The sequence below is a fragment of the Atractosteus spatula genome, chromosome 20, assembly GCF_055471065.1.
Source record: "Atractosteus spatula isolate fAtrSpa1 chromosome 20, fAtrSpa1.hap1, whole genome shotgun sequence".
NCBI classification, from domain to species: Eukaryota; Metazoa; Chordata; class Actinopteri; order Semionotiformes; family Lepisosteidae; genus Atractosteus; species Atractosteus spatula.
In genome coordinates this window covers 206,914-225,926 of record NC_142725.1, presented here as the reverse complement: position 1 = coordinate 225,926, position 19,013 = coordinate 206,914, and the positions used below count along the sequence as shown (strand labels likewise).

The following is a 19,013-nucleotide window of genomic DNA, read 5'->3' as shown; positions in this document are numbered from 1 at the left end:
TCCCTCCTCCCGCCCCTCTCTGTGTACAGTAGAGCCTCCTGTCCTGGCTGGTATAGCTCATACAACTGTGTCTGGAGAGAATCCAGGGTATCAGCTTCAACCACACGGCTGGGCAGCTGTTCCCCCCTCCCGCCCCTCTCTGTGTACAGTAGAGCCTCCTGTCCTGACTGGTAGAGCTCATACAGGAAGGAGACGCCAGACCAGCGGGGTCCAGCCCACCACCCCTGCTCCAGCCTGCGCCGGTGAGATCGAGCCATTATAATGGGGAGATCCCATGGCTAATGTTTGAGGCCCGTTCCAGATGGCGGCCTGGGCAAACGGCTGGTCTCAGGTGAGATGGCGGGCCACCTCGACGCCGTCCTGGAGGGGAAGGCCTGCCAGGCATTGCTGGATGTACCCGGGGACCAGCGGTACAACTACGCGGCGTTGGCGTCGGCCCTCCGGAGGGGTTTTGGCAGGAGAGGGGAGGCGCCGGGACTGCTGCAGGCAAGGTTGGCCCAATGCTGCTGCGTAGCAGGAGAGCCACTGAGTCCAGTCGCCGCAGACGTGGCCTACTTAGCCTGCCAGGGTTACCCTACTCTCCCGGAGGTGTTCCTCTGGGCCCTGGCGCCGACTGAGATGCAGCGCCACGTGATGCTGGCCGCTCCGGTCCTCTTGGAGCAGGCCCTGGCTCTGGCTAAGCAGGCTGATGCCGTATTCGAGGAGAACTGTGGGCACCAATGGAGGGTCGCAGGGGGAATCAGATGGGGAGGAGGAGATGATCGCGCGGCGATGCTGGGGGAGCGACGACGGCTGGTCATCTGCCACCGCTGTGGGGAGAGGGGGCACATCGCCCGGGAGTGCCAGGCGCTGGATCCCCGGGGACTCCGGAGGCCGTCGGGAAACGGGAGAAGGCCGCCCTTGAGCGATGCTACCCCCGCTCCGGAAAGCCAGAAAAAGCGCTTCACCCCGCCTGCTGTGGGAAGGGTTGGCCACAGCCGGGGCTTATTTCTTCCCTGCCTCATCGAGGGCAGACCCTGCCAGGCCCTCGTCGACACCGGTTCGATCATCACCCTGCTGCGGCCTGGTGTCCTGCCAGGCACTGAGTCAGCCGGACCCCCAGGGCGCTCACCATGCACTTTGGGCCCAGCAACCACCCACCTGCTGCAACCAGTCCAACCCCAGGATACAGTCCTCGCGGACTGGGGCAAGGTAGAAGGGGTGTTTCACCCTCGCAGCCCCAAAGTGCACGGTGAGCGCTGACTCGGTGCCCAGCAGGACGCCAGGCCACAGCAGGGTGATGGTCGAACCGGTGTCGATGAGGGCCTGGCAGGGTCTGCCTTCGGTGAGGCAGGGAAGGAATAAGCCCTGGCTGTGGCCAACTCTTCCCACGGCAGGCGGGGTGAAGCGCTCTTTCTGGCTTTCCGGAGTGGGGGTAGCGTCTCTCAAGGGTGGCCTTACCCCCTTTAGGCCGCCCCTCTCCCGTTCCCCGACGGCCTCCGGAGTCCCCGGGGCTGGGGGAACTGGCCGTTCACTGTCCATCCTCCTGCTTCTGACACCAATGTAATGAATTTGGGTTCGTTGAGGACGAACACAGAGACTCAGACTTGTGGAGTTAAAAACTGCGCTTTATTTCTTCTCCGTCACCACCCGCCGGCAGCACTCCCGCACCCAGACGAGAGAGAGAGATACAAGACAAGCCCGCCAAGAGTGCGGGCCTGAGAGAGAGAGAGACAGAGAGAGAGACAGGGAGAGAGAGAGAGACACCAAGGGGTGCGGAACCAGGGAACTATTTACATGGAAAACGGGCGATTTCCCGACTGTACGCCCATTTCACTGTTACCTGGATACCTCTTGGGGGATATCCTCTATATCCTCTTGGGGGGAATATCCTCTTGGGGGATATTCTAACAACAAGTGATTATAAGACGATCTGTCAAAGTGCAATGAAATACAATAATTTACAAGTTCTGGGAGGAAAAATATGATCAATATTAATAATAATAAACTTTATTTTATATAGCGCCTTTAAAGGTGGCTCCTCAAAGCGCTTTATAGGATAACAACCGATGAAACAACAGTGGCTGGGGGTTGAAAATACCTGTGAAACCGGTTTGTTCAGAAACAATGTACTGTAGACACAGAGACTCAGTAGCAATAGCAATTAGCAATATCAAAATAGCAATATTATGGACACACAATTGACTTTAAAAAAAAAAACTTTTTTTTGACAGCTGGTTTTTGTGGACAGCTTGACACAGGTTTATCAGTGAAAAGACCACGGGCATTCTTCCTCCCCCCTACATTCTCAGAGTAGAATAGAATTTATTATTAGCACAATTTAATACAGTGCTAAATTTAATATTATTGATTACTAATAGTTTATGCTAACACCTAGCTTTCTTAATGCGAGAAGTACTACCGTAAGTACTTACTGTACTGTACTTAAGTACTACTACTTTAAGCAAAAAAAAAGGGGTTTTGGAGGGGGGGGAGGTGTCTTTTGCTGGAAGACTCGCCCCCTTCTACTTTGAAAATACCTGTGAAACCGGTTTAATTCGTCACAGCCAGCACTCCCGCAGAGAGTGATGAAAACCGCGCAGCGCCAGACAAATGCACATTAATATGTTGGGCTTTTGGGCTCAGGTGGATTTGCACCCTACAGTTCAACCTGTGGTACCGCTGTGTACAGTACATACAGTACGAACGTGTTATTTTGAAATATAAAAAATGTCAATATACTGTAGTGTCCATAATATTTACTATTTTAGTTTTTCAAAGAAGTGTTTCTGTTAAAAGAAAACTCATAGCAATTGCTGGATTTGAACACCTGACCTCACATTTATACAGTACTGTAAATCAGTCGCTTAAGCCGTGACACCACCGAGGCAAGTCATGTGACAGCCACTGAAAAAGCAATACAGATATTACAGTAATATGGCCGGAAGGTCAACTACATGTAAGACTTTGGCGCTTAAAATGTTTAGGGAGAAATTGAGTATTGGTGTGTATTTTTTCTTTAAAATACCAATAACAGCAACATACAGTTTACATAATATGTTTATGTTCCTAAATTAATATCGTTTATGACCTTTATGACCTTCGTTATGCTCCTCTGCGTTTTATGCTTAGCTACTAAAATTTCCCTTTAGTGGTAAAATTCCATATAAATATTCAATACTAAGCAGATTAAAATGTGCACAGTAAAGAGATTAAATGATTAAATCTTTTCACTAACGACCAATACACCACATTATCTTCCGTGTCGCATTAACATTGGAATGTTTTTTTTTACAAGTGTCAAAAGAAGCAATACACAACCTGTCTCCTCTATAACTCCTCAGTTTACAGAGATATTCAGCCAGAGCCTCCATTGTCCAATAATACTCTTCTTGTGTCTAATTTTTAGTTAAGCAGGAGTTGAGCTACAGACCATAACAGACCAAAAAACAGAATCCACCTGCGATTCGGGTGTTAACAAAATGTGTTTACAAAGAAAGTGAAATACAGTAATACTACCAGCTATATAGATACATAGATTTAGATATTTAGATCCTTAAATTAATATCATTATTAATTTCTTTAGATACGTGATTACATATTATATTCTCGATCATAAAACAGATAATTCCGGTCCTGGAATCTGACTGGCTGACACCCTTCTGAAGCGGTACCATAATCTCTGGTATACGAACACCCCAGAAATTTGACTTTTTACTGTGTGATGAATTTTAAAGACTACCTCTTAGCGTAGATAAGAAAGCGTAGATAAAAAAGCTTGGATTCTCATGAATCTGATACAAGTATCTTTTAATACAGTCTTTGTTGTGCTCTTGAGGATCCTTGTGATATTTTGAGCTCTGGTTGAATGATAAATGTCGCAGTTTAAATAATTTTCGTTGTTCGAAATTATGAAATGCTCTGTTAAAAGCAAGGGAGTTTTTATGTCCGTTATAGTAAAAGAAAATGCCTGACAAAGTAGGGCTTGGACAGTTTCCAAGTGCTTGTAGAAATGTGCTAAAGAAATGGACAAAAAAAGTCATTTATTCCTTTATTATATTGGCTAGCTAATGTCCTGTCCTCGTTAGTTAGATCAACGAAATGCTGTGGTGTTTGTCAATGAAAAAAATAAAGTATTTTCGTTTAAAATGACAGAAAGAATGTGGACCAGCGTAATACTTTGAGTTTACAGCTTGTCCAAAATCATTCATTATTAATACTATTGGTAATATCTTCGGTAAAGTCTTTGATGCATAAAATATTTCTGCATAATTAAAATATTTCTGATAAAGGTAGGTTGTGTACTTTTGCCCAACTGAGCAATCTTGCTTTCATAAAATATACCAACTTTTTAATGACTGATGATTAACATGCTGTAATACACAGTTTAAATTTAAAAGCTCAAATGCTGTACATGAGAGGTTAAGTTTTATTGGCTCCTCCTGGCCGTTTTACAAGGTGATTCCGGATACTTTCCGCTATGACGTCAAATGACGCGTTACACCACGTGATACTGCGTTTTGATGCGACACGCCCACCGCCGTGTACCGCAAAATACCCCACGCGTTTTGAATGGCTGCATCTGTACTTTGAAAATACCTGTGAGACCGGTTTAATTCATCAAAGCCAGCACTTCCACAGAGAGTGATGAAAACCGCGCTGCGCCACTCCTATTAGGCATTTTAGTTATGGAGGCGGAAAGACGCACCCCCCACCTCTGGGTGCCTGACTTGTCGCTGTCTCGAACCATTCCGTGTTCGAGTTGCAGAAGATAGAGACACGTACGAAAAAAAGTTCATTCCAGCTACAATACATATATAGTTTTGTGGTAAGAGGGAGCAAAACATCAGTATTTACTGCTAGTAATTGGTGCACGATTTATAGTTGAAATCCTGAGCCTAAATATAAAGTTAAAATCTCGACAAACGAAGCAATGTAGGAAGCGCGCACACAGAAATACACAGAAACTAAATCCGTTCTGACATCTCAAATCAGTTTCGATCAAGGTCTCCAAAACGAACAAGAAAAAGAGCATTTTCAGAGAACAATTACACTGTGTTTATGTAGAATAAGTGATTAGATTTATGAGCAATCTAATTAAAAGTCTAAACAGTATCAGCTTTATTTATGGGTTGTAATTTAAAAAAAGTCAAAAATCGCACTCAAAATGCAATTTAGAGATTTCTGGCAAGAGGAGACACCCAAACTAATAATGTAACATGCTACTATTTGTGCATGAACATAGTTATACAGATGCAGCCATTCAAAATGCGTGGTACAAACCCGCGGTACGGTAACCTACCCCCAAACCACCACGGGGCACCGGAGGGCACCGCGGTAAGCGATTGGCTGGCCAAAATGACCGACAGGGGCACTCGTGGTGCATTGGTTGGTAGTGAAAAGATTTAATCATTTAATGTCTTTACTGTGCACATTTTAATCCGCTTAGTTTTGAATATTTATATGGAATTTTACCACTAAAGGGAAATTTTAGTAGCTGAGCATAAAAAGAAGAGGAGCATAACGCATCTGAAGGTCATAAACGATATTAATTTAGGAACATAAACATTACTGTATGTATGTAAACTGTACTGTGTATGGCTGGTCTTGGTAGTTTAAAGAAAAAATACACACCAGTCTTCCATTTTTCCCTAAACATTTTAAGCATGAAAGTTTTCTGAAACGCTACCCAAATATGCGATTGCTGTATAGAATGAATTTTAATTTAAAAAAATTATTTAACACGAAAATTAAGCTGTTTACATCTTCCGCCTGAGAACAGTCACCCGTTTCTACCCAACGCAGAAACACAGCCACTAACTAGCAAAGAGAGGACATTAGCTAGCCAATATGATAAAGTAATAAATGATTATTTTGTTTATTTTTTTGCACATTTATTTGAACATTTCCATCGATTGTACAAGCACTTGGAAACTGTCCAATCCCTAGTTCATCAGACATTTTCTTTTACGCTGCGGGCATTCTCCCGGTCTGGCGCCGGTCTGTGTCTTCTAGGATATAATGCCAGCGAACTCTTGTTTTTATGTCCACTATAACAGACAATCTCCTTTGCTTTTAACCGAGCGTTTAATAATTTCCTAAAATGAAAATGATTTATTTTATTTCCCTCACGGGATCAATAAAAGTATCTATCATCTGTCTAAACTATGGGACAGAATTCTGGGGTCTCCCCATACCACAGATTATGGTAGGGCTTCAGAATGGTGATTGGCTGACACCATCTGACACCCCTCTGATTGGAGAAAAAAGACGTGCTGGTTTGCTATACATACAGTACTGTACCAGGAAGAGGATTTCTATTCGAAACGTGTATTTTAAAAGTTTAAGAAGTAAAAACCTTACAGTGTACACAGATTTCTAAACTGATCAGGATCGTTATCTTTGTCTTATGCATAATAATGTTCACCGCTCTGTCCAGCAAATTAATAATAAACTTTATTTTATATAGCGTTTTAAACAAATAAGTAATTAGATTGCTCATAAACCTAATCACTTATTCTACATAAACACAGTGTAATTGCTCTCTGAAAATGCTTTTTCTTTTTATTTAGGCTCAGATTTCAACTATAGATCGTATTATTATAAACTTTCTTGGAAAAATGTCTTTTATGTAAACCATGTTTGCTATTAATTCATTTAGGGCTAGAATATGTTCATTGTCTTCCAATCGAGTCGAGTTGACATTAGAAGCTTGCCACAATTAAAAGAAGCAATTAAACACAGCGTAATTGCTCTCTGAAAATGCTTTTTCTTTTTATTTAGGCTCAGATTTCAACTATAGATCGTATTAATATAAACTTTCTTGGAAAAATGTCTTTTATGTAAACCATGTTTGCTATTAATTCATTTAGGGCTAGAATATGTTCATTGTCTTCCAATTGAGTCGAGTTGACATTAGAAGCTTGCCACGCCTGGACTGTTACACCAACGCATTAGCATGTTAAAGCGATTTCATTGAGGAGCCTAGCTTTCTTAACTAGTAAGTACTGTACTACCTTGGTTTTGGAGGGGAGAGGTGTCTTTCGCTGGAAATCTCGCCCCCTTCTACTTTGAAAATACCTGTGAAACCGGTTTAATTCGTCACAGCCAGCACTCCCGCAGAGAGGGGGGTTGTACTCGTTAATGTCTTAGCCGGAACACATCATTATATCTCATTTTGTATTTCTATAAAAAAGTCGTTTGCCCAGCCACTATTGTTGTTATTGTTTTTATCCTGTAAAGCGCTTTGAGGTGCACAGCTTTCTCACCACTTAGATTACTTTTTGATACCATCCTTACACAAAGCAGAAACTTCTTGTATTTTCCGATGACATACAAGTGGAAAGATTACAGATTTTAATCATCTTGTTTCTGAACCAAGGAAAATCTGATCATGTTTCTCTATAACAGTAATAAAAAACTTTATTTTACATATCACCTTTAAAAGTGGCATCTCAAAGCAATACAGTAGATGTAAACCACAGATTACAAAGTAAATACCCAGACAAACGCAAACGGGTTTTTAATAAAATGCTTTTATTCATTCAGCAGAGAGAGAGAGCATAAAACCTGGGCGTAACAGCTGTTCCTTTTTCTGATCACCCGCTCTCTGGATAAACGTCTCACCTGTCCTGTTCTTTGTTTTCCTAATTTGCTGATTTTGCCTTCTGCGATCCACTCCTGCCCTCACACCTAAAGAAGACTATTTTAAATTTCTTTGCCCGGTCCATTGTGCAATTAACCCTTGTATGTGCCGTCCTTAAGGTGATATCACATAAAGGTGATATGTAAAATTATGTTTTTTATTATTGTTATAGAGAAACATGATCAGATTTTCCCCGGTTCAGAAAAAAAGATCTAATGTATACTAGTTAAGAAAAATAAATCTAAACGGGGAGAAAGCTATGCTGAAAGTTTATTAAGATACCTAGAAGACAAAGATATCAATTTATGTTGCATTTGTCTGATTGTGAATAAAAAAAAAATCAAAACGCGATTTAAATCAATATAAATGTTTATATTGTAACGCCTAGGTGACTATTCATTGTTATTAAAATGACTTAAATTCGGTCATGTTGTGATATTTAGAAATATACATTTGTTTGGTGTGAGTGAAGTTTTATTTAATCTCTGAGCCATACTGATTCTTACGGAAGCCAGTTTCCACCAGGGAGTAAAAAAAAAACACACTATGGTATTCTCTCCGATGTAGTGCAGTTAAAAACATATCTCTGATGCTGTTCCTAAATGAATATCGTTTATGACCATCAGATGCTCCTTTTCTTTTTTCCAGTGGATTGAACAGGGAGACGCATTTCATGATGTACTTTTCACTGATGAAACAACAGTGGCTCTGGAACAGTTTTCAACCATGTCGTTTTATAAAAAGTATGTACGCATTACTGAAGCTAAAAGTTTAGCCTTTGTCACTAATGTAACCACTAAATAAAGACATATAGAAATCCCTACGTTACGGACTGTATATGGCTGGTATTGGTAGTTCAAAGAAAAAAATACACACCAGTATTCCACTTTCTCCCTAAACATTTTAAGCATCAGAGTCTTACATGTGGTTATTTCGGAAACGTTTGTACGTGCTCCTTCTGACCATGTTACTGTTTACTGTTACTGACCATATTAAGTTTAAGTGCCTGTGGGCACTTTTCCTGTCCGTGGGGGGTGGACCGTCTTTCATTAGAAGGTTAGTCTGTTCTACTCTGAGAATGTAGAGGGGGTGGAAAGTAATCTCGTGTCGCATTAACTAACCTCTTCAGTTTATTCCGCCAGACAGTACATGAATATAATTATATCGTTATTAATTTGTTTAGATACGCAATTCCATATTATATTCCCTGTTAATCAAATTCTAAAAGTATGCATTTGTTAGATAACAAGCGAATTCACAGAAAAGGTTAAAAGACTATCACTTTTCACAAAGTATATAATCCTAATATAAGTCTAAATCCTAATACAAGTCTAAACAGTATCAGCTTTATTTACGGGTTGCAATTTAAAAAAAGTCAAAAACCGCACTCAAAATGCAATTTAGAGCTTTCTGGCAAGAGGACACACCCAAATTAATAATGTAACATGCCACTGTTTGTGCATGAACAAGGTTATACTTGTTCCCCGGCAGAACACATTCCATAAGAATCAGCGCTTGTATATATCGCCTTTAAAGGTGGCTTCTCAAAACGCTTTACAGGATAAAAACAACAATAACAGCAACAACAACAATATTGTGTTTCATTGCACTTTGACAGATCGTCTTTAAATCAATTGTTGACTTTTCTCTCTTTACTACTGTACTTGTCTGGATTGACTGAGCTCCACTCTGTACCACACAATGATCCCCCCAGAGTCTCTGCCCCGGGTGATTTGGGTTTTTTTGACAGAGGGTAAAAAACTCTCTCTCTCGCTTGCCCTCCCCCCCCTGTGTATTGTCTGTTTTTTTTGTGCTGTCCTTTGACAAAACAAGGCTCGCCAGATAATGTGAATCGTTTTTCTAGCTTTTAAAGTCGTGCAATGTGTAAGCGGGAACACATCATTATATCTTACATATGAAAAATACATAATATAGCTCCCAAACAAACGCAAACGTGTTTTTAATAAGATGCTTTTATTCGCTCATAATCTGACAATTTCAGGAAGACTAAGGAAGGACTAAGGGAATTGTCATCTGTTGTTGAAGCTCTGTGAGCTCGGTGACTTTGAGACCACTTGTTATCCCAGGTTGTTTGAATCGCCACAATTCAAATAGAGAAAAAAGAGCTGACTGACAAGATTTAGGATGTGGCTGTCAATGTTGGATGAAAAAAAACACATTGCCCGACGTTTGTTGCATTGCTTGAAAAATAACTTTATTTCGAGAGACTGGATAAGTAATTCAAGTGTTTTTTTAACTTCCTGAAAAACAACTAATAATTTAAATAATAGGGAATATAATATAAAAATATAGTTCTAAAAATAAGATACACTCTACAGACATTCACAACAGCGACTGTCAGAAGATGGGACACAGGGGCTCAGACACCCGCTGAATGGAAAGGGGCACTTTAATGTTCTGTATGGCTAATACTAAAGGCAATACTTTAATATTCTTTTCTGTATGTTTAACAATAGTGGGTACTGGCCTAATTCGGCCCTGCTCCCGTTGTTAGGTGTTAATGTGTTGTTGTTAAGTGTGAATTTGTACCTGTTTCCCTGAGGTCTGGCTTTTTTTCTGGAAAACCATAACTCTGGTCTTGTCCAGATTGACTGTCAGCGCCCAGGTCTGACAGTGCTGCTCCAGTAGTGCCAGGTTCTGCCGCAGCCTCTGTTCTGTGGGTGACAGCAGGACCAGGTCGTCTGCAAAGAGCAGGAACTCGATTTCTGTAATTAATGCAGATCAGTAAATCAAGGGACAAAACAATTATTGCGCCCGGGTCCTCAATGGGCTTTGACGTGCTAATGCGTTGGTTTAACAGTCCTGGTGTGGCAAGCCTCTAATGTCTCCCGACTTCGGCAAAGGAACCTGCCTTTCATTGGACGGGAAAGCAAGAGCCGACCGCTACGCCGCCCCCGTGTTTCGAAATCTTGTGACTTTTGAAATTTACTGGGGGTGGACCACGTCTGTAAATTTCGATGGGTCCAGAGGCAAAGATTGCCTTGCAATCTCCGGGAAACCATTAGTAGTATGGTGAATCGGAGATTCTCAACCCTTACTTCGTGCGACTGGAAAAGAATTCATGATCGGATCAACGAAAAAACAATTACTTTTTGTCAATGAAAACCGGTGTGTGTGTCTCTCTCTGCTGGATGTCCCTCTCACTCTCTGCTGAATGAATAAAAGCATTTTATTAAAAACGCGTTTGCGTTTGTCTGCTATTTACTTTGGTCCTTTTAACTGTTTTTCCATCTACTGTATTGCTTTGAGATGCCACTTTTAAAGGTGATATGTAAAATAATGTTTTTTATCATTGTTATAGAGAAACATGATCAGATTTTCCCCGGTTCAGAAAAAAAGATCTAAAGTATACTAGTTTGTCACTCTTCTCATCCCCTCTTTGCTAAATGGCTTTTGAATAGAGTCACATGACGAGAGAGGTGAAACAGCCCTACACAGCCCTGTCGCAGTACATGAATATAATTATATCTTATTAATTTCTTTAGATACGCGATTCTTTTAATACAGTCTTTGCTGTGCTCTAGAGGATCCTTGTGATATTTCGAGCTCTGGTTGAATGATAAGTGTCGCAGTTTAAATAATTTTCGTAGTTAGAAATTATGAAACGCTCTGTTAAAAGCAAGGGAGTTTTTATGTCCATTGCAGTAAAAGAAAATGCCTGACAAAGTAGGGCTTGGACAGATTCCAAGTGCTTGTACAAATGTGCTAAAGAAATTATACTTTGAGTTTAAAGCTTGTCCAAAGTCATTCATTATTTATACTATTAGTAATATCGTCGGTAAAGGCTTTGATGCATAAATATTTCTGATAAAGGTAGGTTGTGTACTTTTGTCCAACTGAGCAATCTTGCTTTCATAAAATATACCAACTTTTTATTGACCGATGATTAACATGCTGTAATACACAGTTTAAATTTAAAAGCTCAAATGCTGTACATGAGAGGTTAAGCTTAATTGGCTCCTCCTGGTGGTTTTACAAGGTGATGCCGGATACTTTCAGGCATGACGTCAAATGACGCGATTTACCCCGTGATACTGCGTGATACTGCGACACGCCCACCGGGGTATACCGCGAAATACCCCACCCATTTTGAATGCCTGCATCTGTACTGTTATTTCTTTAGATACGCAATTGCATGTTTTTTTTTTTAATCCCTGGCGGGACCGGGCGTCCATAAGAATCAAGTAATAGGTTTCATTGCGCTTTGACAGATCGTCTTTAAATTAATTGCTGATTTAAAGTTTGACAGTAAATGTTATTTTGTATCGCATACTGTACAGCCTCCATTTCTCTATAAAAATCTAAAAGATCATTTGTGCAGCCTAAGAGGGGGGGTCTGCTCTCAGTGACAACTGACAATCCTCCATACACTCAAGTGAAAAATTAATAACGCCAATGTAAACGTCGTATTTACAATTTACAACTATTCATTGTTATTAAAAAATGACTTAAATTCAAACGTTGTGATATTTAGAAATATAAAAAGTCAATTAATTGTCCATAACATTGCTATTTTATTTCTTGTTAAAAGAAAAGTCATAGCACTGGTTGAATTTGAACATCCAACCTCTGGTTCAGAAGTCGGGCACCTAGACCACAGTACCACCCGCAAGGTCAAATGAGGATTGTGTTGTAATTGTGTTGAATTACTATTGTGTTGTAGTACATAAATATAATTATATCGTTATTAATTTCTTTAGATACGCGATTCCATATTATATGCCCTATTAATCAAATTCTAAAAGTATGCTTGTTGACTCCGGTATCGAGCGTATTCGCAGAAAAGCTTAAAACTACCACTTTTTATACGCGTTATTTCACGTAAGTTACTGTAATACTGTATGTTTATGTAACAAAATTAATATATTTTATGGCCTTCACACGCGTTATGCTCCTATTCTTTTTATGCTCAGCTACTAAGATTTCCCTTCAGTGGTAAAATTCCATATAAATATTCAATACTAAAATGGGCACATGCTTTAATGATGCCATGACAGGTTGCAGTGCTGAAGTGTAAGGGACATTGTAAAAATAATTCACTGATGGCTAAGGGGAATGCTCTAGCCATTACAGCAACATGAAAAGCGGCCTTAAGACCTGAAGGGCAGGATGGAGAAGGTGAGGCCTACATCAGGATGGTGCATGCTGGCAAGCAGCTGCAGGAACTATAACAGGAGTCTCCTCGAAAAGAAAAGTGGACATGTTTAAAACTAAACATTGGCTTTGGAGACAATGGTCTCTGACGCGTCAAGACACAGGGCGGCCCATGAGGCTGCCGGGTAGCCCAGACTTAACCAAAGGAACTTTGAGTTTAATTACTGATTGTCTGTTGTAGTATATACAGCTTTTGACAGAGACCAGGTGCTGGAGGCCTGGGGACCATAACCAGAAGGAGGACATGATCTGCTCCCTGGTGAGTGGGTTTGAGTCAGGAAGTTTCCTTCACGCACTTTGCAGCCCTATTGGGAAGGACCGTTCCAGGTGCTGCTGACCACTGCATCAGCCATCAAACTTGAGGGGAAAGACTGCTGGATTAGCATCGCTCACTGTCGGCGAGCTTCTCCAAGTAAAGCAGATTTGATAACTAAAAAATGTATTTTGCCATTTTGCTGTTTGATGTATCAAAAGGCGGTCCAACAGGGGACCCGGAGCAACATAGGGATCACGGAGAAAATGTGTTTATGTAACTAGCTTATTTCTCCACAGTAAAGAATAATCAGAGCTTGTGTTGGAAATGTATTGCCATACCACTTTACACGTTATAAGGAGGGTTGCCCTTGGGGGGTCATTCCTTTTAATATGAATGACCATCTAGGTATACCAGAATGGAAAAATGGAACTTCTCTGAGCATATATGCCAATGTAAAGGGAGGTAACTTAACACAGCCGTATAGAGAAATGGCTAAGGGGCAGGGGTGGAATCCAACAATTTTGAGGGCTGGTACGCACCTCATTATAATCAGAGTTAACCACCTGCCTCGTGCCTTGCCAGGCCATTCAGGGGATGGTTATGTTTAACAGGACACATAATCAGCATACACAGTTTATGGGAAGAAGTGTGTGTAATCAAACAGAAACAGCTCCATTCTTTATAATGAAAGGAGACATTAATACTTGGGGAGTGGGGAAGTACCCGTTAGATGGGTTGCTGCCCAACAGCACCTACTTAGTATGTGGGAAGAATGCCTATCCCTGGCTTCCTGCAGAATGGTCAGGAGCATGCTGTCTAGGATACGTGGTGCCACATGGCCGGATATTGGCACATAGTCCATTCTCCCCAGATCACTCCAAAATACCCCCCCCCCAAGCAATTACTTAAGTAGAACGATTCTTTGCCATAGCTTTCCCTTGGTATGGAACAGGGAAACTTGCTACAGAATCCATTAATATGGCTGCTACCTTAGAAAAACTCACTAACGAAACATCCGAAGGGTTAAGAACCATCAATGATGAGATGGTAGACATGAGGACTGTCGCAATGCAAAATCGATTGGCTTTAGACTACTTGTTAGCCTCTCAAGGGGGGATGTGCGCAGTAATTGGAGCTGAGTGTTGTGCTACAGTCCTGACAATTCAGAACGTGTGTTACATTTGTTTGTGTAGAACAAGATTGGAAAATTCTCAATATGTTCTAAAGGGGGGACTGAGGGATAAAACATTTATTTCTCTTATTTAATCCTTTTTTGCTTTTACTGTGTAAATAATTTACTAACATAATTTTCTAACTATCCTGCTAGAATAATGGAAAATTACTAACTGCAACTTAAGTGTTAGCTGGCTGCGTGCCCGGAACGTGAAGGGCAGAGACAGCTTCGGGCAGCCTGACCAGAACTGAGAGTGACCGATATCTGCTTAAGCCATGATTAACAAAATTTAGAAGTACATAATGTCTGCTTAAACAATAATTAAAAGGAATATTCAAGAATATTCTTATGGTTTATCATGTACCAAGGCTAGCAGCCTTGGCTTTACACCATATATGGCATGTAATTGTACTGAAACTGTTCTGGGTGGGTTTTCTGTTTGTGATTTTGTATAAAAAGTGTTCCTTTGTATCAGTAAGTTGAGTCAGTGCTTCATCGGCTTTGACTCCCGTATGCATACGTAATAAAGGTAATTCCTGCTTCATACACACCCGGATTGTTTCTCCTTTTTTGGACACAATAATATCTTAGCAACTTGCACTTTTTAAATTCTGTTTCTAAGCATTTTCTCATGTCTTTCCATAAGCCTTTTACTTGCATAATGTTATTGCTAATAAAATTTCCTATTGTAATAAATCGAAGCAATCCTGATTTGAATTCATGCAGATCAACCTTACTATCTTAAATTCAGGTTGTTAAACATTGTGTTAATTATCGCATGAACTTGGCTGTGTTTTCAGAGGACACAGTCACTCAAGGGTTGGTGTGCTGATTATCACTAGGTCACAAGACCTGTCTTATCCTTCTCTTGGTGTTTCAGTAGCCTAGGACACGTGGTTTGGGTCTTGTGCTGGAAAGCGCTTACAACAGGATCTAAGCTTTAGTCACATGTACATAATTGACTGGAGGTTCAGACAGCCCTCCAAAACCACGTGATCTGCAATATATTATTACTAATGTATATGCATTGCATATATTGCATTAGTATGTTTTCCTTTTTGTAAGATAATCCAGCTGTTAATTGACATATGGTTGACTTGCCAGTTTACATTTTATTTTCATTTCTAGCATTATTATCTAACTTCTCAAAACTCTTCCTTGGTATTCATTTTTGATAATTATTGCTGAATTGACAGTTGAATGGACTGTTTTTCTTGTCCTGTGTTTTCAGACTCAGAGGCTCTCCCTGATGCTGGGGAAAGGGCTCTTCTTGAACAGCAGCAAAGTGAGGAGGAGTGGGGCTCCAGTCTGTTGCAGGAGACAGAGCTCACTGCTGCAGAAGGGAAACTCAGTGAGCAGCAAACAGAGAGAAGACAGACTGTCGAGGATCTAGATTCTGGGGACATGATGAAGATGGAGCCTGAGAGTAAGACACCTGCACTCTTAATATTTACAGAAAAGATTAATAATCTTTATACCAAGAATATTGCAGAACATTGTAATGAACTTGACTGTGTCTCTGTACAAGAACTCAAAGAAGAACTGGGTGAGCTTAATCTTACAGATCAGGACATGGAGCCCCAGTTTGACTGACCCTGCAGATAAAATAATCCAAACATACATTAACTGAAGTCATACATTAACTGAAATATTATTAGCTTTCTACTCTTGTGTGCATTGCATGTGTAGTCTTGTTCTTGTGCCTTTGCATGGCTTGTTGTTTGATAGATGTTAATGTTAATAGAGATGTTAATCTCTATTATTATTATTGTCATCAAAATTTTTCTTTGGTCTTCATTGTTGATAATTATTCAGTTATTGCTACTTTAAATTTTATTTTCTGAGAAGCTTTTGATCTCTACCTTCAGGCCATGTTAAAGGTCTTGTTCTCTTGTCCTGTGTTTTCAGACTCAGTGGCCAGTGCTCTCCCTGATGCTGGAGAAAGGGCTTCTCTTGAACAGCAGCACAGTAGGGAGGAGTGGGGCTCCAGTCTGATGCAGGAGACAGAGTTCACTGCTGCAGAGGGGAAAGAGAAACTCAGTGAACAGCACACAGAGAGCAGACATAGTTTTGAGGGTCAGGACTCTGTGCACATGATGAAGACAGAGCCTGAGAGTGAGATACATGGTCCCTTAGTATCTGAAGATTTTACAGAGAAGATTAATCTGAACTCTCATCAGGACTCATCTGAACATCAATCAAGTAAATTAAAAAGTCACCAGTGCACACACAAAGGAGAGAGAGCTTTCATTTGCAGTCAGTGTGGGAGGAGTTTTAATCGCTCTGACCATTTAAAAACTCACCAACTTATTCACACAGGAGAGAAGCCATTTAGATGTGGTCAGTGTGGGAAGACATTTACTAGGACAAGCAGTTTAAAAAACCATCAACTAATTCACACGGGAGAGAAACCTTTTAGTTGCAGTCTGTGTGGGAAGAGCTTTCTTCGAGGAGACAGTTTAAAAACCCACCAGCTTATTCACACAGATGAGAAACCATTTAAATGTGGTCAGTGTGGGAAGAGATTTACTGTGGCAGGCGGTTTAAAAAATCACAAACTTATTCACACAGGAGAGAAACCATTCACCTGTAGTCAATGTGGGAAGAGTTTTAGTCAGGCAGGTAGTTTAAAAACCCACCAGCTTATTCACACAGGAGAGAAACCATTCAGCTGTAGTCAGTGTGGAAAGAGATTTTTTCAGGCAGGCAACTTAAAAACCCACCAACTTGTTCACACAAGAGAGAAACACAGGATAAGACAATACACAGAAGGTTAGCACTGTGTAATGATTTATTAATTAAAAAAATAATTATTTCTGTGTCTTTCTTAATCTATTTTGGCATGGCTATATCATGAAGTAAATGAGTATCTGAGGTCTTTAAGCTTACAGCTGCCTGTGTCTGTACAGGGCTTCATTTACAACACCCTTAAGTTAAACAAACATCATCATAAACAACATTATTTTAAGTAACATGGAGTATTGTTCATGCAAGTAATCTCCAAGATTCTCCAAATCCAACCATTAAATTTGTTTTCACAAGTTCCAAGCACTGAAGACAAACTGAAGATGATAATAATAATAATAATAATAATAATAATAATAATAATAATAATAATAATAACAATAATAATAATAATAATAATAATAATAATTAATAATAATTATTAATAATTGCTTACACTTATATAGCCCTTTTCTGGACACTCCACTCAAAGCGCTTTACAGGTAATGGGGACTCCCCTCCACCACCACCAATGTGCAGCATCCACCTGATGAGATGACCACAGCCCTTGTAAGAATCCCACTTCCCCAACAAATGCCTGACACATTTTTTATGACAATATTGTTAAAGTTCAGAATGAAAAGCCCTTTTACTAGACTTCCATATACTGTAGATTTTGGGGTGCATTGTATGAACTTAAAGGACTTTTTATTTTAAATTTATTTTACATTTTTTATAGGTGAGTTTCTTGTCCCATTTCTTTGCCAAAGATCAGCTTGATTGTGTTATAGGATGAGTACAAAAGTCATCACCTACATACCTATCATATAACTTTTTAACGTAATTAAACACCCCTGATTATGAATGATGTACAAGCAGGGTATTCTTCTGACACTTTACTTCTATTCATCTTTTAATGAAAAATACATGGCTGAGGTAATTCATCTATTTGGCCAAATCTCAAATCCAATAAAACAGTGCTAGAAAATTAGATTACTTAATAAATAAAAAGTACCTTTTTTCCAGAAGAGCATTCAGATGGCAGAACACAGCTTTATAGCTATTTACTGCAGCTGCACCCCTTTGGTTTCAAAATCTGATCTGAAGTAGGTTAGTTCTTTAAACGTAAGATACATAGAATGAAAGAGAATTATTATTTTTAATTTTGCAGTAAAATTATGAATACATGAACAATGATTCACCTTTTGGGGCTTTTGGGGTTTACTGGCTCAGTGTAACATTTAACAAAGTTTTCAAAACCTAATGGCCAGTCAGACACTGTTTCATGGGCAAATGTTATTAGTGATGTCACCTTCTGACATCTCAGTTATTACACAGTTTACAACAAGATAACAGTTTACAACTTGTTTTTCTTGAGCATTATTTCATCCAAATGTGGTCTTTCTGGAGAGGCTGAGGTGCCTGAACTGTATCTTTTATAACCCTACAAATACCCTCATGTCATAGGTGACAGCAAATTTGTCTCTGACTTGGAAATGTGCAGATGTCAAAAACAAAAGCACTGAGGCTTTTTATCAAAGTAGTGTTTGCTAAAACAAATGCCAAAACATGTGAAAGAATAAACAACTTGACATACAAAATAAACCACAAACAATTTAAAAACACATAAAAATGTATTTATTTTACACGTATTAATTATACACACAGTATACACATTGAATTAAAATATATTGTATTGGGGTTTTGTTTGCCCCAAGCACTGAAAAGTCCTGTTTTTGCTGCATCGTGTGTCTCTGCTTGAAGCAGCTATTGTCCACAACCAGGCATTGGAACACATCACAGCCCTCCCACTTCCAAGGGGCTTTGGTGAGAACTTTGCCCTCAGGACATTAATCACAATCTCCGTGCCTGGCAGCAGATTTCTCAGGAGTCAACTCCCATCCTTTGTGTTCGGGGCAGAGGGAAAGTTTCTCTTCTCCTGGGCTGCTCTTCTACTGCAGCTTGTTCCCAATGCAGACAGACTGCAGAGCCTCATGGGAAAGAGCTCAAGAGCTCTGAATGTGTGTCACCTTACACCTGTCCACCCACTTGGTGTACAA

The 19,013-nt window shown here is 40.2% G+C and overlaps 1 protein-coding gene across 1 annotated transcript in view; it reads left to right on the top strand.

The window, feature by feature from the left end:
- LOC148817380 (uncharacterized) overlaps positions 1 to 17,050 on the top strand; it is a 72,953-nt gene extending 55,903 nt beyond the window's left edge. Inside the window, exons 2-3 of the mRNA XM_088938009.1 lie at positions 15,461 to 15,655; positions 16,138 to 17,050. Coding sequence (XP_088794135.1) covers positions 15,461 to 15,655; positions 16,138 to 17,006 — 1,064 coding nt within the window. The 3' untranslated portion in view covers positions 17,007 to 17,050. The remainder of the gene's footprint in view (positions 1 to 15,460; positions 15,656 to 16,137) is intronic.
- The last annotated feature ends 1,963 nt before the right edge of the window (positions 17,051 to 19,013 follow it).